Source organism: Merops nubicus, unplaced genomic scaffold, assembly GCF_000691845.1.
Source record: "Merops nubicus isolate BGI_N331 unplaced genomic scaffold, ASM69184v1 scaffold264, whole genome shotgun sequence".
Taxonomy (NCBI): Eukaryota; Metazoa; Chordata; class Aves; order Coraciiformes; family Meropidae; genus Merops; species Merops nubicus.
The window spans coordinates 1-22,066 of NW_008604611.1; the positions used below are offsets into that span (position 1 = coordinate 1).

The 22,066-nt window shown below is 41.5% G+C and overlaps 1 protein-coding gene across 1 annotated transcript; it reads right to left on the reverse strand.

Annotated features, from left to right (window-relative positions):
* Positions 1-179: 179 nt before the first annotated feature.
* Positions 180-19,443, reverse strand: LOC103771725 (protein FAM71D-like; the record flags this gene model as incomplete). The annotated part of the gene is made up of 4 exons (XM_008939030.1): positions 19,360-19,443; positions 17,602-17,804; positions 16,871-17,054; positions 180-372 (listed from the first exon to the last, which is right to left on the reverse strand). Coding segments are annotated over exons 1-4 (664 nt in total), but the record flags the coding sequence as incomplete, so codon positions are not given.
* Between the last annotated feature and the right edge of the window lie 2,623 nt (positions 19,444-22,066).

The following is a 22,066-nucleotide window of genomic DNA, read 5'->3' on the forward strand; positions in this document are numbered from 1 at the left end:
CAGATAGTTGCGCGGGGGCCGCGTTCCTCAGCCCGCGTTAAATGTCTGGGCAGGACACAGAAGACGTGGCGGTGCTTCCATGTCGCTATCCTCCCGCAGTGATGTCATGTCCCCTCTGTGTACCACAGCTCCCAGAAGGACATCTCCATGGGAGCCCTTGTGCCCTCAACGGGCCTTACCTGATCGGGCTGTCGCCCCTGCGCCCGCCTCCTGCCCTGGGCTCTCCATTCCACCACAGCCCCTTTCTTCCCCACCCTCCTCATCATCCCCGTTCTCATACTGCTGCTGAAGCCACAACCCAAGCTTGAACGACCCAGCCTGCCTGCGGCCTGCTGTGGGAAGAAATATGTTTGCTTTTGTCGAAGAGTCTACCTTTGGGAGAGCAGAGGGAGGCTGAGGCACAAGAGGTGCTCAAAACACAGTGGCTGGAATAATAAAGGAAACAGAACATTAAAAGTAGTTTTACCAGGTTGTTTGTATTCATGGCTGTGTTTTACAGGACCAGGGAAACATATCTTCAGCACTGCAGTTTAGTTTGAGCTAAAAACTGCCTTCCCGTCCATTTTTTTCAGGTTAGCCTGCCCAGAATATTGCCTAAGGCATTAAACGTTTCATGAAACAAGGTCAGGAAAAAAGGCTTTCTTAGATCACTAAGGAGTCCTTACGTGATACCTGCTTTAGTCCATCTCTCCTTCCTTCAGTTTAATCATTTATACACGTATCATGTATGTATAATCCTCACAGTGAAATCCACATACAGACTTTCAACATCCTATAATTTTAACCCATACCATGTTTTCTTTGGATTTGTTCCAAAGATAGACACACAGTCCAATTTTATAAGTCCCCAAACCAGATCCAGTGTTTTTCTTTTCTTACCATGTGAAAAGGCCAGCTGACCAGGCACTAACGTGCATCCTGCCCAGGTACCTCCAGAGGGAACTCAGTGTTCTACCTTTCCATACTATGGCTCAAAGTCTTTTTGTTTGCTTTTTTTCAGGACAGCAATACCTTCTAACAGCATTTAAACACCTATTTCTGTTCTGATCAATAACAAGGGTCTTTTTACCAGGTAAGCAAAAGTGCAGCACTGCAGGAAATGCAAACGTCAGAGAACTGCAGAATTCTTTATTTGGGAAATAAAAAAGGAGGGAAAACAAGACACTGAGCAGCACCAAATATGGTTCTTTTCATCTTCATATGAAAATGGTGAAAGTTCACAGGAACCGTTTTTACAAACTGCTTTGGCAAAGGATATGAGAACTAGAAAGGACCTTTTAAATATATGATACTTGCCTAGAAGAGATAATGGCTGCAAAAAGTAACTAGATTCATCAGCTGGCTGTTCACTGTTGTCATCCTCATCCAAACTGATCATTAGTTTACTGTCTTTTCTACATCCAAGGCTGGGAAGATCAAAGAACCCCACAAATTCTGATTAGTTTCCCTCAACTGACAGCACTTCTCTTTCCTCTCACTGGAGATCTCATTGCTTCCAGTTTGAATATTGCCTGGTAACCAGTTTTTAAAGCAGGATAATGGAATTTTCTTCAATATGTTGTGCAATTTGTCGTAGAACACAGAAGGATTCATGCCATTTCTAGAGCTTCTGTTTCCATCCTTTACTCTCTTTTATCTGTAGCTGAAGTTTTAATCTTTTGCCAGAAGGAGTTACCAGACCAGGTTAAGACTGAGCGTGAGATATCTATTGGGTATATCTGCTTAAAGACCTGTTTGTTTCTTTGGTAACCAATCTCCTCCCTCTGGCTTTCACAAACCCTAATTTAGCCCTTGCCCAGCTGGCAAATCCATTCATAAGATGCTTGAATGAGGTGTGCGTGGCCAATTCTGTCCACCAGGTTAAAATACTCTGTAAGGCCAAGAAGGTGTCATACCCGGAAACATTCCACAGTAGAGCACAGGATTGGCAGCATTATTTGTAAAGGCCCAGATAATCATTGTGTTAGCAATTTAGCTGGACAGATCTGATGGTTCATTTTGCCTTGTGTGAGCTGTTTCTTGGTACACTGAGAACACAGAAATTGCTGTGAGAAAAGTCATCATTTTGGTTTGAATTTAACAAAACATAAAAATTAAGAAACAGATACAGAGAAAGAAGGTGAATGGGAGGGTGAGGAAGGACAATGGAAAGATGATTAGGAAGATCAAATCTTTTAGTCTCCCTTTGTTTTGTCTTATCTGGTTAATCTTTCACATGAAGATCTACTAAGACAGCTCTTGAAGGAAATGAGAGAATTACTTACTGAAGTACTATAACCCATGCTTGGGGTTCCATCTCTTGTTCAAAGTTTTCAGTTATTATCTTTAAGCAGAAAGGAACTGAAAAGAAATATTTTTTTTTGTGAGCTTGGGTCTTAGAACATACAGATTTTAGACATGATTTTTCCATGATTTTACTATCGGGGATTATAAGAATACAAAAGCTTGCTTGCAGCTACAGAAGCAATTTAGGTAACAATTTATCATTGAAAACCTTCTTTTTAAGGTTGATGCATTCATTCCACAGACAAATATTTTTTAAAAAAGAAAATGTTCATCTTAGATGAATTGAATTTGCCATAAATTAGTATGATTCTTTGCCAGCAAGGTGCTGATACAACTGTCGATCAATCTAAACCTGGTTGTTTGTAATAAATGGAAAAGAAAAAAGTAAAAATTACTCAAGCTGAGGCATCAGCCTAACATAGGACAAAGTGTTTTCTTTGAAACCATTGCCCTCTGGAGGGAGAATGAAAAATCACGGAAGGATTAAGTAAAAATTTGCTTTCATGTCACTGCATAACTGAATATATGCTTTACAGTCCAGGAGTGGTTCTATACAAATAGGAATGCTCTGTCAGAAAGCCACAGTGCCTGTTTCAGTGAAGGCTGGAGAAGAAGTAATCCCCATCTGTCTGCCCCATTACTCTCCTCCCCTTTATCTCTAAACTCTTTATCTCTAAACTCACTGAACATCCATTCTACAACAGATGTACTTTCTCTTCCAAATTCATCTTGGATCCCTTCCAAGCTGGTGTCATCCCTTTTTAATTGCCAAAATATTTTTTTATGCAATCCCTAAAGAATTCTTGCCTGCCTGATATCAGAGTCTGTATTTCATCCTTTTTCTTGACATTTCTGCTGGTTTTTTTGGGGGTGTGTGGGTGGGGGTTGTGCTTTGGTTATTAAAAGAAAAAAAAAGTTACTATGTTGATTACCCTTTCCTTCTTAATCTTTTATTCTTGCAAGGTTTTGAGAAATTGTCTTCTTTTATCTCTCTACTTTAATGTCTGGCATCTATTTAAAGAGATTCTTTTCTTCCTGTCTCTGAGAAGTTAACAGGGATTTTTCCCTTGGCCTTTAGATATTGACAGCTTAATATCTTGGATAATCACATTTAAATGTCACCTTTAGTTGAACATGAATGAAAGTAAGCTCTTTCCTGCTCAGACTTCCCTTACATATTCACCCTGTGTTGCAGAGGAAATTATAATATCTCACAGTGGTCTTTCCAGTTTGATTGATAGCAACTTGATGTTTCCTGGCTACAAATCTGGTGACTGTTTTAACTCTAGGTAGGACACATGCACCAGCCATCTGAAAGAAGGTGACAGCAGCACTCATCTACCTGTAGGGCTAGCTGTGTTCAGCATCTAGGGTTTCAAAGAAGAGTGCAAAATACAGAAGTCTGGAAATGAAATTGTGCAAGGAAAGAGAAGCCCAGAAATAGGAATCATTCCCAGAAGATGGGTGCCCCAAATTAAAGCTGGAGTGGGGTTGTTAATGTAGTAGTTTGAGGCACTAATTTTCATCCAGAAAAATAACGGGTAGTAACAATCACCTTTATTGCCATGATTTTCCCTTCAGCTGTTAAGCTATACGCAGGTTAGTGATCACCTCAGCTGTCTCTTTATAACTCTTTGCTGCTTTTTGTTATACCTGGAGTGGTTTCTCCTTATATTTTTCATGTTGCTGTTTTCATGGTCATAGATCTGTCGATCTTTTTGATGTTGTTGCAATGATCTGTGTGCCTTCCTCTGCACAACTTTGCGTCTTTGGCTTGATCTTGAATAAATCTATAAGGACCTGAAGTACCTAAGTAAGCCCTTCTGGAAAACAAAATTTTTTTTGCTATTTATAAATATTATTATTTGTATCACAATGCATGCTGTTCTTCCCCAATTTTCCATTTGCAGGCTGTATCTTAAAGCCCAAAGTCAAGAAAGGATTTCATTTGGATTTTACCACTAACCTGCCTTACTGTCAACTTGAACATACTTTTTATTTGGTTTACCTGACAGCTTGATTACTTTCTTTTAATCTGTGAACAGAGGACAAAAGCCACTTTTCATTTCTACTCTTTTTAGTCTGTGGAGCTTCCTTTCTTGTACTCATAAACATACATAATGGTATTTCTAAACAAATGAAAACCTGTAACTCACAGATCTGAGAGAAAATAGAGGAAGAGCCAGCAAAAAGAACCAAGAAAAGTTCCAACAGTTGATATCACCTAAGGAAAATACTTAGGTGGTAAATCCCAGTGAAATAAGACATCTCTGGTTTTTAGATTCTTCCCCAGTGTGGTTGTTTCCTAAAAGGCAGCTTAGTAGTGGTAATTATGTTAATGATGAGAGCCTCCTATGTGATAATGCTGCAATGTAAAGCTTAAGCTTTATATATTTATCAGTCAAGAGTATGACTCTAGAGTATATTGTTCACATTTTATAAACCTGAAATGCCATAAGACTTTCTCTTGAGGGTAAAGTAGATGTACAGTAAGACAGCTGTAACATACTGTCAGATGTACATAACATAATTATACTTCTCGGTCTCGTCTTCTAAATCTTCACTGAAATAGTTTTGCACTCTAATTTCCTGGTCTTGTTTGGTGTAGGTTTTCATTTTGTGCATCTCCGTTATACATGAAATTTTTGTGGCCATTCTCTACTGTACTTCTACTCACATGGATGTCTGAATATGATGTGAGGCAGCATCACTTGAAAATTTATTCTACTTAAAACTTTCATTTTAACATTTCCCTAGTTTTTGAACTTGTTCTCAGCAGATTATAAACAACATCTGGGGCAGTTAATTTCCATCCAGCATGACTCTTGCTCGCCAGCATTTAAAGCATTCTTAAAATCTATTTTATTTGAATCCATAACAGCATTTTTTTGTTGTTGGCAATAATCTGAAACTAAAATTAAAAGATACTAACATTTTTGTCTTTGAGAAACATGCTCATAAAAATCATTCATGCATCATTTCATCATATACCTCAATCTGGGGTGTCATTACACAGAGGAAATTCTGGTGTGGCACCAAGTGCCTTTGTAGATATCCATGCTGATCCCAACTTGATGTCTTCCTTACAGATAACATGCCAATAGATCTCTGTTACTGCCTCTTTCAGATAGCTGCTTGATTTGTGTAAATAAAGGATAGCACCAAAATACTCTTGTCATACGTTGCTATAAGCAAAGCCAGTATACTAAATTACCTTTCCCAAGAAAACAATAGAAGCAACACAATAATCTTTAAGGAAGAAAGAAATTGTTCTGATACTAACACAATCATCATTTCCAAGTGGAGCTGTATGGATGGTCTTCGTTATACCTGGATAAATCCAAAAGCTGCAGTGCCAATTCTCATGAATCTGCAATACCCTTCTCATAAATCTGCATCCTGACATAAAGCTGCAAAACCAGCTTTGGATTATATTGCATGATTTCCACTTTATTTTGCAGCATTTCCTAAAAAGTGTAGTCAAACACGTGCTTGGTAGCTCCACTGCTTGCAGGATCTTCAATGACTGTCATTCTCCCAGCAGTTATTTTCCTTTCAGAGGAGCTGATAGACTGTATTGGCTCATTGAGCCAACCCTGCATGCCAGTCTACTGAATCAGCTCAGTGTAAGTCTGGTTTGGTATGTGACCCAGCAAGCATCCATGCTGAGTTATTTTTCTTTGCTCCAGGCACAGCAATTAAGAGGTATTTCTTACTGCATTTGCAATGTAGGCAATTCAGCCTCTTCCCAGTGTTGTAGTCTGGGAAACACAATACTCAAGTTGCTTATTCTTTGCAGCATTGACTGAGAGCATTTTAGATTAGATTCCAGTAAACTGAAGCTGAATTGCAGTTCCATTTGCATGGTATGGCAGTCCTTTGTCGAACCCTGTCTCTTCAAGGTCTGTCAGCTGGCCACAGGTTAGGACACTATGTGTGTAAGAGTGACTGGTTTTGGCAGCATGATGTATTGTCTCAGTCTGGCCTTGGTTTCTGCAGATGAAGGACTATATCCACCTGCTTAGTCATTGAAGAGAAACACAATGCTCAAGAGTTATAATTATTCTAGTGTCACATTGCCACCTTAATGACTTCATAATAACAGTCAATAGCTTTAGTGGGCATCTTTGTCCAATTTAGAACAGCATAAAGTAAGTTTTATTGGATGCATTTTGTTAATTCTTCTATCCTGGCTCATCACCCTCTCTTCTTTATGACAAATGCATGTCATTGGGGCAAATATGTTTACTTAACAACAACTTAGCTCTGAGAAATCCAGATAGTGTAACTCACTTTAATTGTCATCTGAAAATCATACTCTTCAAAATGTGCTTGGACATCTGATCTCTTTGTTTTGAAGGGTTATAACGTGTTCCCTAGGTCTAGGTTATCTGTGGTGGTCTTACGTGTATTGGACTTCATTCGAATCTTAAGCAACTGTTCATCATTCAGTTTTCTATAAATCACCTCCATCACAGCTAATTCCCTTAGGCACTGGACACCTTTCTCCATGGTGGTCCACTTGCCTGGACCACCAAACGTAATGTCTTCCTTGAATGGGCACCTTTCCTTTACACCTGACAGGAGTCACATTCAGAGGCTGAGGGCTTGTATCTGTTTTCCAGTCTCCTTGTCAATGCCCCCTTCCTTGGACAGGGATCCCAGCTGCTTGGCTTCCTTCCACTCTGATTTCAAACCACCATCCCCATTATCCCAGCATTGGAGCAGCCCGGGGATAATGTGCTCTCCTAGATGAGAGCTGAAATCCTTTTGCATGTCTTGCAGTTCACTCAGGGATAGGGATTGGGTGATCACCTCTGGCTCTTCCACATGTTCTTGTGATGGCCCCGGTTGATTGTCATCCACTGCAAAGCAAACCCCTTTTTTGGGTACTTCTTTTTCTGCACTGGGCAACTGATACCAGCACAGGTTGGTTCTCTGGTTCAACTGCAGCCCCTGCCACCAGAGTTTGAGTAGCCCCAGTGCTCATCAGAAGGGTCAGGATAGCTGCAGTGCCTGCCAGTCTGTTTTTAGGTTCAGAGGCTTTCTCTTCCCCTTGAGGGCACTAAATGTTGTTGAAAAGGACTCTGGACGCATGGGTGAGGGAGGCTCCAGCACACTGGTGTGATTTGCACCTCTTAGGGATTGCCAGGATGACAATATATTTTCTCCAAGTATTTTCCTACTTTATCAGGATTCTGCAGTTGTTTGGGGGTGAAATTCCAAAACTTTGGAGGTGACCACTGCCCTAGGCACTTACCCATACTCTCCCTCTGCTCATAGCTTGGAGCAGATCTCTGGGTCATATTCTTGAAAAATATTTTGTGTGGCCCTAAACAAAACCTGGGGCACATTTAGAAGATATAGCAACAAGAGCATGCTGGCTTGGGCCTCCCAGGGATATTAAAAATTTTCAAAAGCTGAGTTTCCTCCCATCTTGCCTATAGACGGAGTGAGATCACTGACAAATGACAACGCTGCGTACACATACCAGCCTAACTTTGTAACTAGTGGTATAGTTGTATCATAGGCTGACAATATTCAGTACAGAAACCTGATAGCTCTAATCCATTTCCCAGAGATGATGAACATCACTACAGGCAATACATACAGTACATAAGGGTTCACAGAACACCACCATGCAAAGAAATGGGCCAACATTGTGATCATGGTCTATTTAACTAATATAAAAACACGCTTTGGTCAGATTTTGTCGTTATCTCAACCCTTTGTGTCCCACGCTGTGCACCAAAAAGGACTGTCAAGGTTTAACCTCAGCTAGCAGCTAAACCCCAGCAGCCACTGCTCACTGCTCCCTTCCCCCTCGCCCCCACCACATCATGGGAGGAGAATCAGAAGGAACAGAAAACAAAAGCCCTGTGGGTTGAGATAAGGACAGTTTAAGAGAACAAAACAAAGGGAGGAGACAACAATAATAATGATTAAACTAGTGAAATAATAGATAAAGCAAGTAACTCTAAGCCACTTACCCAAGACACAGCTCTCCCTGCTCCAGCCACACTGAAGCCACCCACTGAAAACAAGCCCCACTTCTGCAGGCCAGTCCCTCTCCTTCTATAGAGAGCAAGACATCAGTGTGGCACCAAATACCCAATTGGCTGGTTCTGCTGTTTATCTGGGCCGTGGCCCCTCCCAACTGCAGCTGCTTGTCAACATTGACCCTGTCCCAGCCAAACCCAGGACAACTGGCAAGTTGTTTGGGTGCAAACTAAATTTCTCTTTACAATCGCAGTTCTTCTCCAGACGTGGTATTTAGATTATGAGGGAGCTATTCTTCATTAAGTCTGTAATTTCTTGCACTCCATTTTGTGATACCTAGTATATGCATCATGTCTTGATATGAAATCAGTCATAGTTATTACCTCTGTGCAAGCAAAATGATTGTTTTGAATTAATGCAAACAGCTTTGGAATGCAGCCTACTCTATTTAAGAATATTAAAAATCTGTATCATTGCTTTTCCAGTGTTCTACAATTTTAATCTTCTTCATTTCTAGTGTGTAAGTTTAGTGTGAAGTCACAGATGCTAAGCATTTGCAGCCAGTCCTACTGCAGACATTTTTTTTCACCATGGAAAATAGTGTTGGAATTTCCAGTTATATTGAATGATATTTTACTCTTGTTCACATTTTGCATGATATCTAGAATTTGAAATTGCCATCACTGGTTTCTTACGGCATCATAGACTGGAATCTGATTACAAACGAAGATGAGGAATAAAAAGGAAAAGTGATTTGCCCATATTCATTTAGAAGTTCACTGGCAGGAATAAAACCTGTGTTAGTATGGCTTTGTGCTCACTACATGATATTGCAATGTTCTGGAAGTTGCTTGCATGAGAAGATTTCCTGACAGTGTATAAAAGCGTAAGCCATAGTCAGGTATTATGAAGTAAATTCAAGTGTCTATTCCTTTGCCTTCTGCTGCAAACTACAAGTCTTCTACCTGAAAAAATGGTCTCAGACGCTGAAAAATATAGCTTCCTCTGCCAAAGGTCAAAATGTATTTGTTGTTGCTAGTTGTGGACTAATAAAGAGGAATACAGAGTTTGTATTTCAGTAGTACTTGATTGTACAGTAGTTGGAGGTGAATGGAATGGAACTGAAGTCTGCAAGGGAATTTTTTTTATTGCATGTGTACACCTTTTCCTTGTTCCAGCTGCATCTGATGTCTAGGATACTTTGCTTTAGTTTCTTTTATTCCTTCTTACTATCTTCAGTATTCCTTGAAGCAGCCTACTTGACTTTTTGCCTCTATCTTCATTTCCTAAAAAGAAACATGACCATGAGGAAACCACCACACTAAATGAGAATGAAAGAGAGAAAGAAGCACAAGGAGTCAAAAGAGAGAAAAGGACAGAGCTGGTAAAAATACTCCAAGAACCACAAAGGAAGAAGGGCCAGCCACAGGGAATTGATGTGTTTCTGTGTGGAGTTTACTGGAGTTTGTGCTCTATGTTCCAAACTGGCTTTTTCCCATGCTTCAGTCGCTCCTACAAGCTGCCTCACCTACTCACCTCACAGTCGGAATCATCTTTAGTCCTTGCAGAACACCTGAGAGGTGTGAAAAGCCTGTGCATAGCTGGTATCAGTTGACATGAGAATGTCATACTTCTCAGCTGCCTGGGGGTATGTGAAGATCATTTCCATTCTCTACTGAAAGATGATCAGCAGGTTGAGAAGACAGAATCTGCAGGTCTAAGTAAGCCCAGGAAGAACACATGCTGCCTTTGCCTCAATATGGCAAACTTGGGGATTGATATCAGAGCGCAGAAGGGGAAAGCATGATCATAAAATGAAGGAGAAGAGGGGAGACACAGGAGGAGGAATACATCTTTGGAGGAAGACACAATTTAAACAGCGGAAGAGGAACAGAATGCAGTTGAAAGAATGTGGAAGTAAGAGAATAATCTAGAGCTAGAGAAGATGAACAGGGAGGCTGATCAGAGGGAAAGCTGAAAAGTTGTCAGCAGCTGGGGAAAAGGAACAGTTAGACACAGAAAGAAGCAAAGACACTAACAGAAAGAGAACAATGGGAAATACAATCTTCTATTTTTTTCTTCCCTACAGAAAACAAGCTGCAAATATTTTACTACAAAATTAGTATCTAAAGGTATTTGTTTGTATCAAATAGAAAATGGGGACAAAACTCTAGAGGGGAAGTGACTGAAATAAATATGCAGGTCCCCTTCCCTTATGCAAGAAATCCAAATGCTGGATTTGTCAAGACAAGTTTGGGATTTTTTTTTTTTTATCTGAATGATATGGTTGTATGTATGTAATAGGAAAATACATGAAGCATTTATGTTCTGATTGCTTCACTACTTCTCTATTATTACAGTTTTCACAACAAAGTTACAAGAAATACAACATCGTAGCACCAAGTCCCAGTAAAATCTAATTTGCATATCTGGCACTATGTGTATGTTACAGACTTTTTAAATGAAGGAATTTAATTTGAAATGAGAGTATAATTAATGTAGTACTTTGCACAAGTTTGTTATTGGTGATTAAATAATGTCATTTTTGTCTCCATTTAATGTAGAGTGCTGAAATAGGTTCTTGAGCATGTACTAATTTATATCTTATAGCTCATTGCTCTGTCAGCACCCCCATTTCTAAATGGATGTCTGTTAGGAAGAGAGTGAAAAAGAACATGACAATGGGATACTAAAAATTATTAATGTACCAAAGTGTTTGTAAAGAGAGGTGCACCAAGACTTTCAGACTTATAGACATTTAGTATTTGTGGACAGAGAGATTTGTGCACACAATAAAACTGAGAAAAGCAGTTAAATGAGAGCACATCACAAAACAAAAACACTTTTCCTTCCAGGTTATGTAGATCACTTTAAGATCACCAGCTGGCAATTAGGACAATGAACTGCATGCAGCCCACCAGCTAGCTACAAAGAGGAGCACACAGCAGCATCCTGGTCAAAAAAAAAATGAGGTTGATTGAACAAGAGCTTATTCAAACTTTTGTGACAGCAAAAGGGAGAAGTATGCAGAAGAAGACCATAAAAGCTTCTGTTCAAGTGAGGGATTCACTCACATGCAGAATGATCACGAGTTTAGACACAAACTAAGGGGTGTCAGTAAGCTAAATGGCTCCAGTTTTTGTCATTCTTTGGCAGGCACAGATAACAGTGTTTAATCCTGACAAGAAATGGAGAAGTATAAACAAGGGGAATTGTGAACAGTAATAAAGAGTGTCTTCAGAGGCCTACTTGTTCCAGCTGGGTATTCTACAGAGATTTGTGCAGAAATGCAAGACGTCAGAAGGGACACTAATGCTAATCCCAATATGATATTGTGGAGAGTGTTCCAAAACACATCCACATTCTGCTTGAAACATTAGTCTGAACCTCATGCTGGAGGACACTACAGACACTATCTGGAGCTAAATTCATGCTCACCTATGGTGCTTTGGGAAGCCTTAAAGCACACTGGGAGATGAAGCATCAACCAACATCTTTTTGAACCGTCCTAGGCCTGCAGCTTTCTCACTCTTGCCACCATCCCACACCTTATCGGATTCTGCAGTGAAGTTGCAATGGCTGCCATCAGCCAAACAAGTCAAACCAAACACCAGGGCCTTTCTAGAAGAAACCTGACATGGAACCATGGAAGGGGAGATGCGATCACAGCAGAGAATGAGCACAGAGTACCTTCTAGTAGCATGTCCATACAAGTGCATTGGCAATGTGGATGTAGGAATATTTGTTCCAAAGAACTCCCAAGCTCATGAAGTTCCAGCTTCTCCCACATATTATTGAATTAGGAATAGTGATGTGGAAATGAGTAAATATCAGAAAAACTGTCATACCTGATGTCTGTAAATCTCTTCTACTCTTTTGCTTCGTTGTATTTGTCCTAAAAAAAAAAAAAAAAAAAAAAAGTAGTTCAGTAAAAAAACATGCCATTGCCAATAAACTCAGGAAAAAATTTTACCCTAGTAATATCATTATGTATCAGGGTCAGTATTAAATAGGTGCAATTTTAATTTTTCTGTCCATAGTAGAAACATGCATTACTATTAACTGACATAGTAAGCCTTGTTTTGAAGCTCAGGCACAATAACATAGATATTGAAATGTTATAGACTGCATTTACGTATGACACATCTGAACACAGCACACAACTGAACACATCACTTCTGCCTAGATGTAGCTTAAGAAGTGATTATGTTGAAGTCTTGTTCTTTGTTGTTGTGCAGATGCTCATCTAAGTGAAAGTTTCCATTTCCTTCTGCCATGTAACTTTTCACAGAATCACAGAATGTTAGAGGTTGGAAGGGACCCTCCAGAGATCATCAAGTCCAACCCCCCTGCCACAGCAGGACCATCTAGTCTAGGGCAGGTCACACAGGAACACATCCAGACGGGTCTTAAAAGTCTCCAAGGAAGGAGACTTCACAACCTCCCAGTGGAGCCTGTTCCAGTGCTCTGGAACCCTTACAGTAAAGAAGTTCTTCCTCATGTTGAGGTGGAACTTCCTGTGCTCCAGCTTGTGTCCATCGCTCTGTGTCCTATCGCAGGGCCGAAGTGAGAAGAGGTTGCCCCTTCCTTCCTGACACCCAGCCCTCATATATTTATACACATTAATTAGATCCCCCTTAGTCTTCTCTTCTCCAGACTAAAAAGCCCCAGGTCCCTCAGCCTCTCCTCATAAGGCAGGTGTTCCAGTCCCCCAGTCACCCTCATAGCCCTTCACTGGACTCTCTCGAGTAGATCTCTGTCCCTCTTGAAATGGGAAGCACAGAACTGGACACACTACCTGGTGAAGTCTCACCAGGGCAGAGTAGAGGGGAAGGAGGACCTCCCTTGTTCTGCTGGACACACTTTTCTTAATGCTTCAAACTAGCTTTGGAGGGGGAAGGGGTTAACACCAGGCTCATGAGAGATGTGCCTGAGGACAGTCTGCAGCCTACTGTCTCACTTGAGGTGGACAATGACAAGAAGACAGGACTCACTAGCAAGTTAGTAACCATGGTACTTGCCAGAAATTGTCAGAGAGCAAAAGTGAAAACTGGTGGGTTAACTCCCTCTCTGAAATGCTTATGTGGGTTAGAATTAAGAGACATGAGAACGGGGGTGACGCTGTTGTGGAAGTCTACTATACACCACCAAACCAAGAAGAAGATGTTGATAAGGCCTTCTACAGACAGCTGGAGGTAGCCTCTAGAACACACTCCTTGGTACTCATGGGAGACTTGAATCACCCTGACTCCCACACAGTTAGGCATGTTCAGTCAAAAAGGCTCTTGCAGTTCATTGATGATAACTTCTTAATGCAGGTAGTAGAGGAACCAACGAGAAGAGGCACACTGCTAGACCTTGTATTAACAAATAAAGAAGGGCTGGCTGGGGACATTAAGGTTGGGAATAGCCTTGGTGACGGTGACCACGACATGGTGGAGTTTAGTATTTTACAAGGTAGAAGCAGGACAACAAGTAAGATTATAACCCTGGACTTCCAGGGGCTAACTTTTCACTTTTCAAAGATCTACTTGTGGGAATCCCATGGGCTAAGACTCTGGAGGGTAAAGGCGCCCAAGAAAGCTGGTTGGTTTTTAAATACCACTTCCTCCAAGCCCAAGGTAGGTGTGTTCCCTTGCGTAAGAAATCAGGTCGGTGGGCTAAAGAGACCTGCATGGATGAACAGGGAGCTTCTGAAAGAAACTTTTGCTTGCTTAGTTTGTCCAACACCACTGACATAAAATCTGCTCCTTTTCTGCACAAGCCAGGATGGATATGATTGTGAAGGAGGTACAGAAAAGAGAGATTTCTGGTGCCAGGACATGTTGCTGATTTGGGGCAGAAAGGAAACACTAAGCCTGCCCCACCCTATATGATTCCCTCATATACTGTGTCTAAATCAGAGCTGCCCGTATGCAGAGCCTTCAGCATTCATGGAGACCCCTAGCACTGAAATCACTGAACATTCATGCACTTCTGCTTGATTGCCCATCTTTGTCAACCCAGGGGGTGGGAGAGTGGGCAGGAGGAATGGTCTTTCAAGAGCCTCTAAACATCTGAGAAACCAAAGTCTGGAAACCCCACCCTGTATTCTGCATCTTCCTAAGCCGTTAAAGCACTAGGATAATCACAGTAATCCTCAGAAGGTATTAAATAATATATTTTTTAAGGACAAAAAGATGACACATTTTACTTTTCAAAGTCAGCAGCAGAAACTAAGTCTATTAGATTTGTTTTCCAGTCATAACTACCCATTTTTCCTCTTTTATGTACTTTTGCTCTTCTTTCTATCCAGATCTACAAAGATCTACATTCTTTGACTGCATGGTGTTCTCTTGCCTGGTTGGTTTCATGGAGCTCTGATAGACTCTCTCTTTCCTTCCACTGTCTTCTGTGCGACCCACTGTAGCTGAGAAGGGAACTTGGCTGGAGGAGGTTTGTTTAGTAACTTCTCCCTTTGTTTTGTGGACATCTTGTGGGTCATCCCTCTTGAAGGAAAAAGGAAAGATATATAGTAGCAACTGGCATAAGAAAGAGCTCTGCAGAGAGCTGATCAACACAACTGGAACTTTGCAATAATTTCCTAATATAGTAGTCCCCTATGTACTGCATATTCTGCTATGAAGTGGTGTCAGACAGACCATCCATAGGAAATGTGATGTATTTATCTAGAAGAGTGACCACTGTTTCTCCTAAATTATGAATTTGTTGGCGATTATTGGCCTACAGCTTTGGCTAGAGGTGACTATGGAGTCCACCAAGGGATAACAGGTTCCAAAGCTTAACTTCTCAAAGCTGTTTGTAGCTTTGCCTCCAGGTCCTCTGCTTCTGATTCATGTCCAAGACTTCTTTATCTCCATGTTATTCTCCTCTTTTTGAGCGTATTCAAAAGATGAGATAAGATCTTTGCTCTCCCTCCTGTCCAGATTCCAAGATTGGTCCCTATTAAAACCTAAGTCTCCTGCTTTCAAGTTGCTGAGGTAGAGATACCTGTCTTGTTGTTGTTTTTTTTTTTTTTTTTTTTTTTTTCCCAGTCAGCTTACTATCTAAATAGGAAGAGATGGAATAATGCAAAGGAAAGTCCAAACTTAAAAACTATCAGTAAAAAAGTCAATAGTGAGTGACAGCCAACATCTCAAGGTATTGAAATACTGATGAATGCATGACTGGAAAAATGTCTTTTCTGCAAAGAAAAATAGAATTTCTGCATCTGAATCATTATTTTAGGATATTGAAATGCTGCTAACATCTGCTGTATAGACAGGAGCTGACATTCATGCCAGGTCCAGAAGTTGGTACAAGGATCTAGTCTTTGATCCTAGATAAGAAAGAAAGCAGAAAAGAAGAAAGGTGGCTATGTGGGGATAGCTGAAGCAGGAAAATATCAATTAAGAAATTTTATAAATCACATACTTTCTCTTAACAACCTGTGCATGCTTGATTTGAAAGCCAAATCTATGTCCTATAGTATATTCAGATTAGATTTGCAGAAAGTAATTTTTCCCCTAATTTTCTTCAGTCATCCCTTTTGTCACTGATTTTTCTTGAAAGAGGTGTCTCTCACAGTTTTCTCTCTCTAAAATTATATTTTTCTAGTTCCCTTGTAATTTTTCTTCTGTATGGACACAGACTTGTTCCTTCACTCTGTTATCCATGGCCAGGGAGAGGATGGGAGCTCCTGACTGCAGAGGAAAGATGTACGTGCAGCACTAAGCCCTGGACATGTGGTTGTGTTTATTTCTCCATGTGGATGCTTGGCTGAGAGCTAACTTGGCCTGAGTGGGAACTAAAGACCCACCAATGCCTGTGCTGACAAAATGTTGATTGCTTGGAACTTAAGGGAAATAAATTTAGATAATGCTGAGTGGCATCATTAACCATCCAAGTTTCTTCCTAAGTGTGACGGAGATAACATCCTTTATGTGCTTTAGTGAAATTTCTCTATGAGGTATTCTCTTTAGGACCTCATGAAGCATTTTTGCTGACTCTCACCATTCTCCTTGTTCCTCCCTTAGCTACAGCAAACAGCTGCCTTCTGTCTGTCTGGCTGCCTGTCCTAGCATTTCCCTCAAGAACTTTTGCTTTCTGTCCTTTGCATGGATGAAATGCCTTTGCCCTCTTTGCTTATTAGTTGCCAGTCCCTGCATGGGTCTCAGCTATGCCATGTCTTTTCTTCTCTTTTTTTCTGTAAGTTGTGCAATTGAGTCAAAAAGAGCCATTTAAGAACATAACCTCAACTCTTAGGGAAAACTAAACACTCAACAGTAAGTGGCATGCTATTTATTGATTTACAAAAATTTATCAGCCCTATGGTGCACCTAGCACCCTCACTCCTATTACCCTGAAATTCTGCAGGGAGTTTACAACAAGCCAGCCATTTTGATAAACAGAGCTGTAGTTCCTTCAAAACACACACTAACTTTGACTTGAGAGGCACTAAAGAATATTTGTGCAAGCGCAACTTTTCAATTAGTCATCTTGAACTTTTGATGTCTTTTCACTGAAGACTCACATTTTTTGGTGGGTTGTTTGTCCTGGGATCTTTCTTGTGATAAATGCCAAAATCCTTGCAGTTTATACTCACTTGGGTATTTTCTGGGGGGTTCAGGTGAGAGAGGAGCTGCAGCCACATGTGGAATAGCTGTTCTTTCTTGTCTGGTGGAGCACAGAGCTCTAGGTAATAGCAACGGCCATTTACTAATCTTAACATGAAGTGATGCATCTCTGTGCTGTGGACAGACAGTTCCACAAACTTCAAGGGGAATAACCTATTAAAAAAAAGTGAAACTCAGTAAGCACAAGTAGAGATTCCTCTCAGATGATATTGTGTCTGCCAAACCTATAGATAGAATAAGAATAAAAGTGAGAAACCAGAATAGGAAGAAGCTGCTGAGTGGATTTGGACACTCATCTTCTGAGTGCCTCTAGCTGATTGTGGAAGAAATGCTGGGCACCAGTGCACAGAATGGAGGCAAAGGAAGTTGACTTCTTTCCAACTGTCTTGTTCCCAGATAATTCTGAACCCCCAATATTCCTGCCAGCTTTCATCTTATATATTTAGAAAAAGGTTTATTAAGTACCCGTGGTCATCATCTGTCTATGCATGTGTTGGCTTGAAATGATGACTGGAGTGAGACCTAAACTTAAGCATAATTTTATGGTGTTAGTTCTGGGACAAAAAGCCAGTGCAAATATGAGGTCTGTTAATAAACTGAGCCTTAAAAGAAGAAAAACACTGTATGGAAATGGGAAATACATTCATATTTCTTATTTACTCTTAAGAGAAGTATTTGTATTTTCTCAGTGCTAACTCACCTGGTAAGTATTAGCTCTTCTATGTGGGATGGCTCCTCTGAGAGTTTCCATAAATTTGCCATACTTTCTTGGGGTGACACGGATGTCTCACATGCTATCAGCATCGTATCAGGCATTGGTAAATTGGGATTGGCAGCACAAATAGCAATGGTCACACAGCAGGGTCGGTTATGGACAGAAACTGGGTCGCCTCTTCGGTTTATCTGAACAAAAAACCCAACAAGTCCCATCAACACTGACATTTGCATATGGTCTGTTAGAGAATACACCACCAAAACATTCAATGGTGTTCTGGCTTGGAGGCACTAGTGTTTATGTACTGGGATGGTGAGGTGAGAGGGGAATGTAGATTAATGAGACAGGAATGTGTATGAATTAAAGGAAAGAATAGGAGTTGATTAGGGATAAAGGATGAGGGGAAATCACTGGCTCTTGTGTGGTTCAAATTGAATATCTGATTGCTGTGGTCAGAAACCTCTTGAGTACCATTATCTTGAATTTCTCTTCTTGTAAACATGATGGAAGAGGCACTCTGGTCTGATGAGTCTCTGGTTTTGTCAATATTAATGTGTTATTAATGAGACACGGTTATGAACCAGGATCCTGCTAGGTGCTGGACAAACACTGAATGGAAAAAACCCCAGGTAATTTATGCATAAGACATGAAATTACAGAAAGAGAAAAATGAGAAAATATGAGGAGATAAGAATAAACTGATAAGTAAGCTCAAGTCACATGTTATTGACCATTTTCAGGGTTTGGTTTTGCACCAGAGAAAAAGAAATGTGTCCTGAGCAGAAATATGAGGCAGGACAGTGCATTAAATTTGCAGATATGTAGTAAAGTCTCCAAAGTATGAGGGACAGTACATAAAAAGATCAAAGGTGGTGCTTGTTTGGTGGTCTTTTTTTTTTTTTTTTCATTTTAATGCAAATGAGTCAGTGATGGAGCTCCTTTCTTGGGTTGATTGCTTAGACCAGCTGCCTCCTTGATAGCAAATGAGGTCTGATAAATAAAGCAGGGATAATTCATAAAGAGCCTTAGAAAATGGAGACATAGCTAATTAACATTCTGCATGTATATCAACAATGAAAGATCAAATTAATCAAAGCAAGACCAAAGGATGTTGCAATTATCACAAACTGAGATAATCAAACCCTATGAAAAACAGTGCTGAGATACACCATGTAAATAGAATTCAGATGTTTTAGGCACACTGTGAATGCAGTATTGTAGGAGCACAGACTGTTGCCAGAGTCTTGCAAGCTTCTTTGGCTGTTGCTTAAGGTGTGTGACAGACAGGGTAGTCATACTGCCTGCAAGAATACTAGAAGTTGCAAGTGGGGTGAGAGAGCCTGGGAAAGGCCGGCTGCTATTTAGGCTAGCTTGAACTGACACTGATGGCTAAAATATTAATGATGTAGCACAGAACCAGAAATCTGCTAGAACAGTCCTACCTGTTGCTACAGGAAGGAGTAGGGGCTGACAAGGAAAGGTAAGAACATCACTCTTTGTCCTCTTCTAATTTGCAGCACTGCTGTTCCTGGATTTCTGCACTATTGCCTTTAAAGCATAAGCAGAATGAGGCTATAGGAGAAGGGAAACATATCCATAGGTGTGTAGTAAACAGAGAATAAGAATAGTAAGAATAAATGATTGCGGGATACCTATTGAGCTGAGGGAGAAAAAAAAACGGTAATCATTGCAAGCCATTTTATCTTCCACATACCAAATGGTTTCATCTGAGTGACTTTTTACCTGGACAAACTTGCTCTCTAAGATGGGAGGTGAGGTAAAAGGAGCATATTCTCCCTTTCCGAGAAGCCTCTGAAGGTCATCCATAATGGGCATCTAACTTGAACTGATGCTTTTAGAATCAAACTTCATATTCATTTAGCCTGTCCACAAGAGAAAAATAAATGTGCAAGTTAGAGGGAAAGCCTTATATTTTAATACCCCCTGGTGATTATGAAAAGAAACAAATATAATCCTTCTTGGTAGCCTTTATTGTACTACTGAAGAGCAGAACCTCTCTCCCCAAATCACATTTTTAAGAATATACAATCTCAAGTGCAAAGGGGGACTTACTAAAGCTTTCTCACAGCTCTTGACTCCTCTTTTAGTATTTAAGGAAAAAGGGACTATGAATCTTTAAACACTGCTTTTTACATGCTATTCTATACTTCAGTATGTCCTTCTTGTTTCATAAGTTATCTTGTACATTATTGCCACTGGTAAGATTTTTTTTTTAAATTGATGTATTTTTTACATGAAGTATAATAACATACTGGAAATAACAGTAGGCCCTGCGCCCGATCTGGTGGAGGCGTGAACACTCCAGCGGTGACTCACGGTGCCCGCACCCCTCCCTAGCAACCAAACTGGGCGGGTCCCGAACCTGTGCGGGCGCAACCAGCATCTCCCGCCACTGATCAGGTGATAAGAACCCTCTGGGAGGGTCGCTGCCCACAGGGCGGGCAACCGGTGCTGGCTTGTGCGCGCTCGGCGGCTGTTCGCAGCTCGCAGGGCAGGGCCGGGGGAGCAGGGAGCGTGGGCAGCAGCACACGCTGCTTGGTTCCCTCCCCACCGGAGAGAAGACCGCGGTCGCAACACGGCCAAAAGCCGCAGTGGGGAAGACTGTGGGGACTCAGACCGAGGTCCTGCACAAACAGGCAGCGGTGCGGGTCTGGGGATGCGGCGAGTGCCTGAGCCTGGCTCTTGAAGCAGAGGGAGTCAGACACGGCTTGTGTGCGGTGTGATCAAATAAACCCCTTGCTCAGGCAGGCGGCTGAACTGAGAGGAGGTAGAAAGATTGAGAAGGATCAGAGTGTGAAAGTGAGATAGGTGAGACAGCGCTAAGGAGCCACACTCTGAGGCAACGGCAGCAGGAAGAGGCTCTACAAGAAGTGGAGGACCCCCTCCCCTCCTGTCCCCAGATGGACAGTGGGGGTATAAGAGACAATGGGAAATGGAGAGAGGTCCCTCCTCGGAGGGGCGGGCAAAAACCTTTTCGGCCCCCCTCACCTTCCCATTTGACTTTGTACAATAGGTATGGGGCTTTGGAACCTGAAGGTCGGCCAAATGAATATGGGAGTGGGGATCCATCCAGTAAATCACCCACCCCTACCTCTTACGACGACTTGTATTAAGAAGAAAAGGAGGGTAATTGTAGTGAGTGACTCTCTTTCTGAGGGGAACAGAAGGGCCCTTTTGTTGACAAGACCCATTCCACAGGGAGGTCTGCTGCCTCCCTGGGGGTTTGGGTTAGAGATATTAAAAGGAAAGTCACTGCCCTGATGCAGCCCTCTAATTATTACCCATTGTTAGTTGTTCAGGCAGGTCATCATGAGGCTGTACAGGGAAGTCTAAAGTCACTCAGAAAGGACTTCAGGGCACTGGGGTGAGACTTAAGGCCTATTGGTGCACTCAAGGCCCTGGCCTGAGTGTTAATGAGTCAATTTAAAATGCAGCTTGTATTCATCTATCTTACTCTGGTTTGTAAGTTTTAGCTTCCCTCTCTACCTTCTTTTGCCAGAGTAACCTTTTCGACGCGCCAGGTGATGCCATAATCAACCTGTGACATGGCTGGAAAGCTCTGGGGATGTACACAGCCTCCCTTGCTTAGATAGGGCCCACCATAGGACAGCTTCTGGACTGCCTGATAATACTATGCACTGACACAGCAATGCCCAGCAAGACAAGAAGATACTCCTACACAACATATATTGAGTTTTATCCGGGGCAGGGAGGTGGAACAGGTTGAAAGCTTGTGGGTAAGAAGTAAGGGACATGCAAAGGGGTTGAAACTGTTGTGGGTGTCTACTGTAGACCACTAAACCAAGAAGATGATGTTGATGAGGCCTTCTAGAGACAACGGGAGGTAGCCTCTAGAACACACTCCTGGGTGACTTTAATCACCCTGGTATTTGTTGGAAGGCCCACAGTTAGGCATGTTCAGTCAAAAAGGCTTTTGCAGTGCATCAGTGATAATTTATTAATGCAGGTAGTGGAGAAACCAACGAGAAGAGGAGCACTGCTGGATGTTGTATTAACAAATAAAGAAGGGCTGGCTGGGGACATTAAGGTTGGGAATAGCCTTGGTGACGGTGACCACAACATGGTGGATTTAGTACTTTATAAGGCAGAGGTAGAGCAATGAATAGGACTACAACCCTGGACTTTGTCAGGGCTAACTTTGCACTCTTCAAAGACCTACTTGCAGGAATCCCATGGGCTAAGACTCTGGAGGGCAAAGGGGCCCAAGAAAGTTCATGAGTTTTTAAATACCATTTCCTCCAAGCCCAACATAGGTGCATTCCCTTGAGTAAAATGTCAGGTAGACGAGCTAAGAGACCTGCATGGATGAGCAGGGAGCTTCTGAAGGAAATCTCATGGAAGAAAGAAGTGGATAGCTCATGTAAGAAGGGACTTGTCACTTGGGAGAAATGTAGGGAGGTAGTCAGGA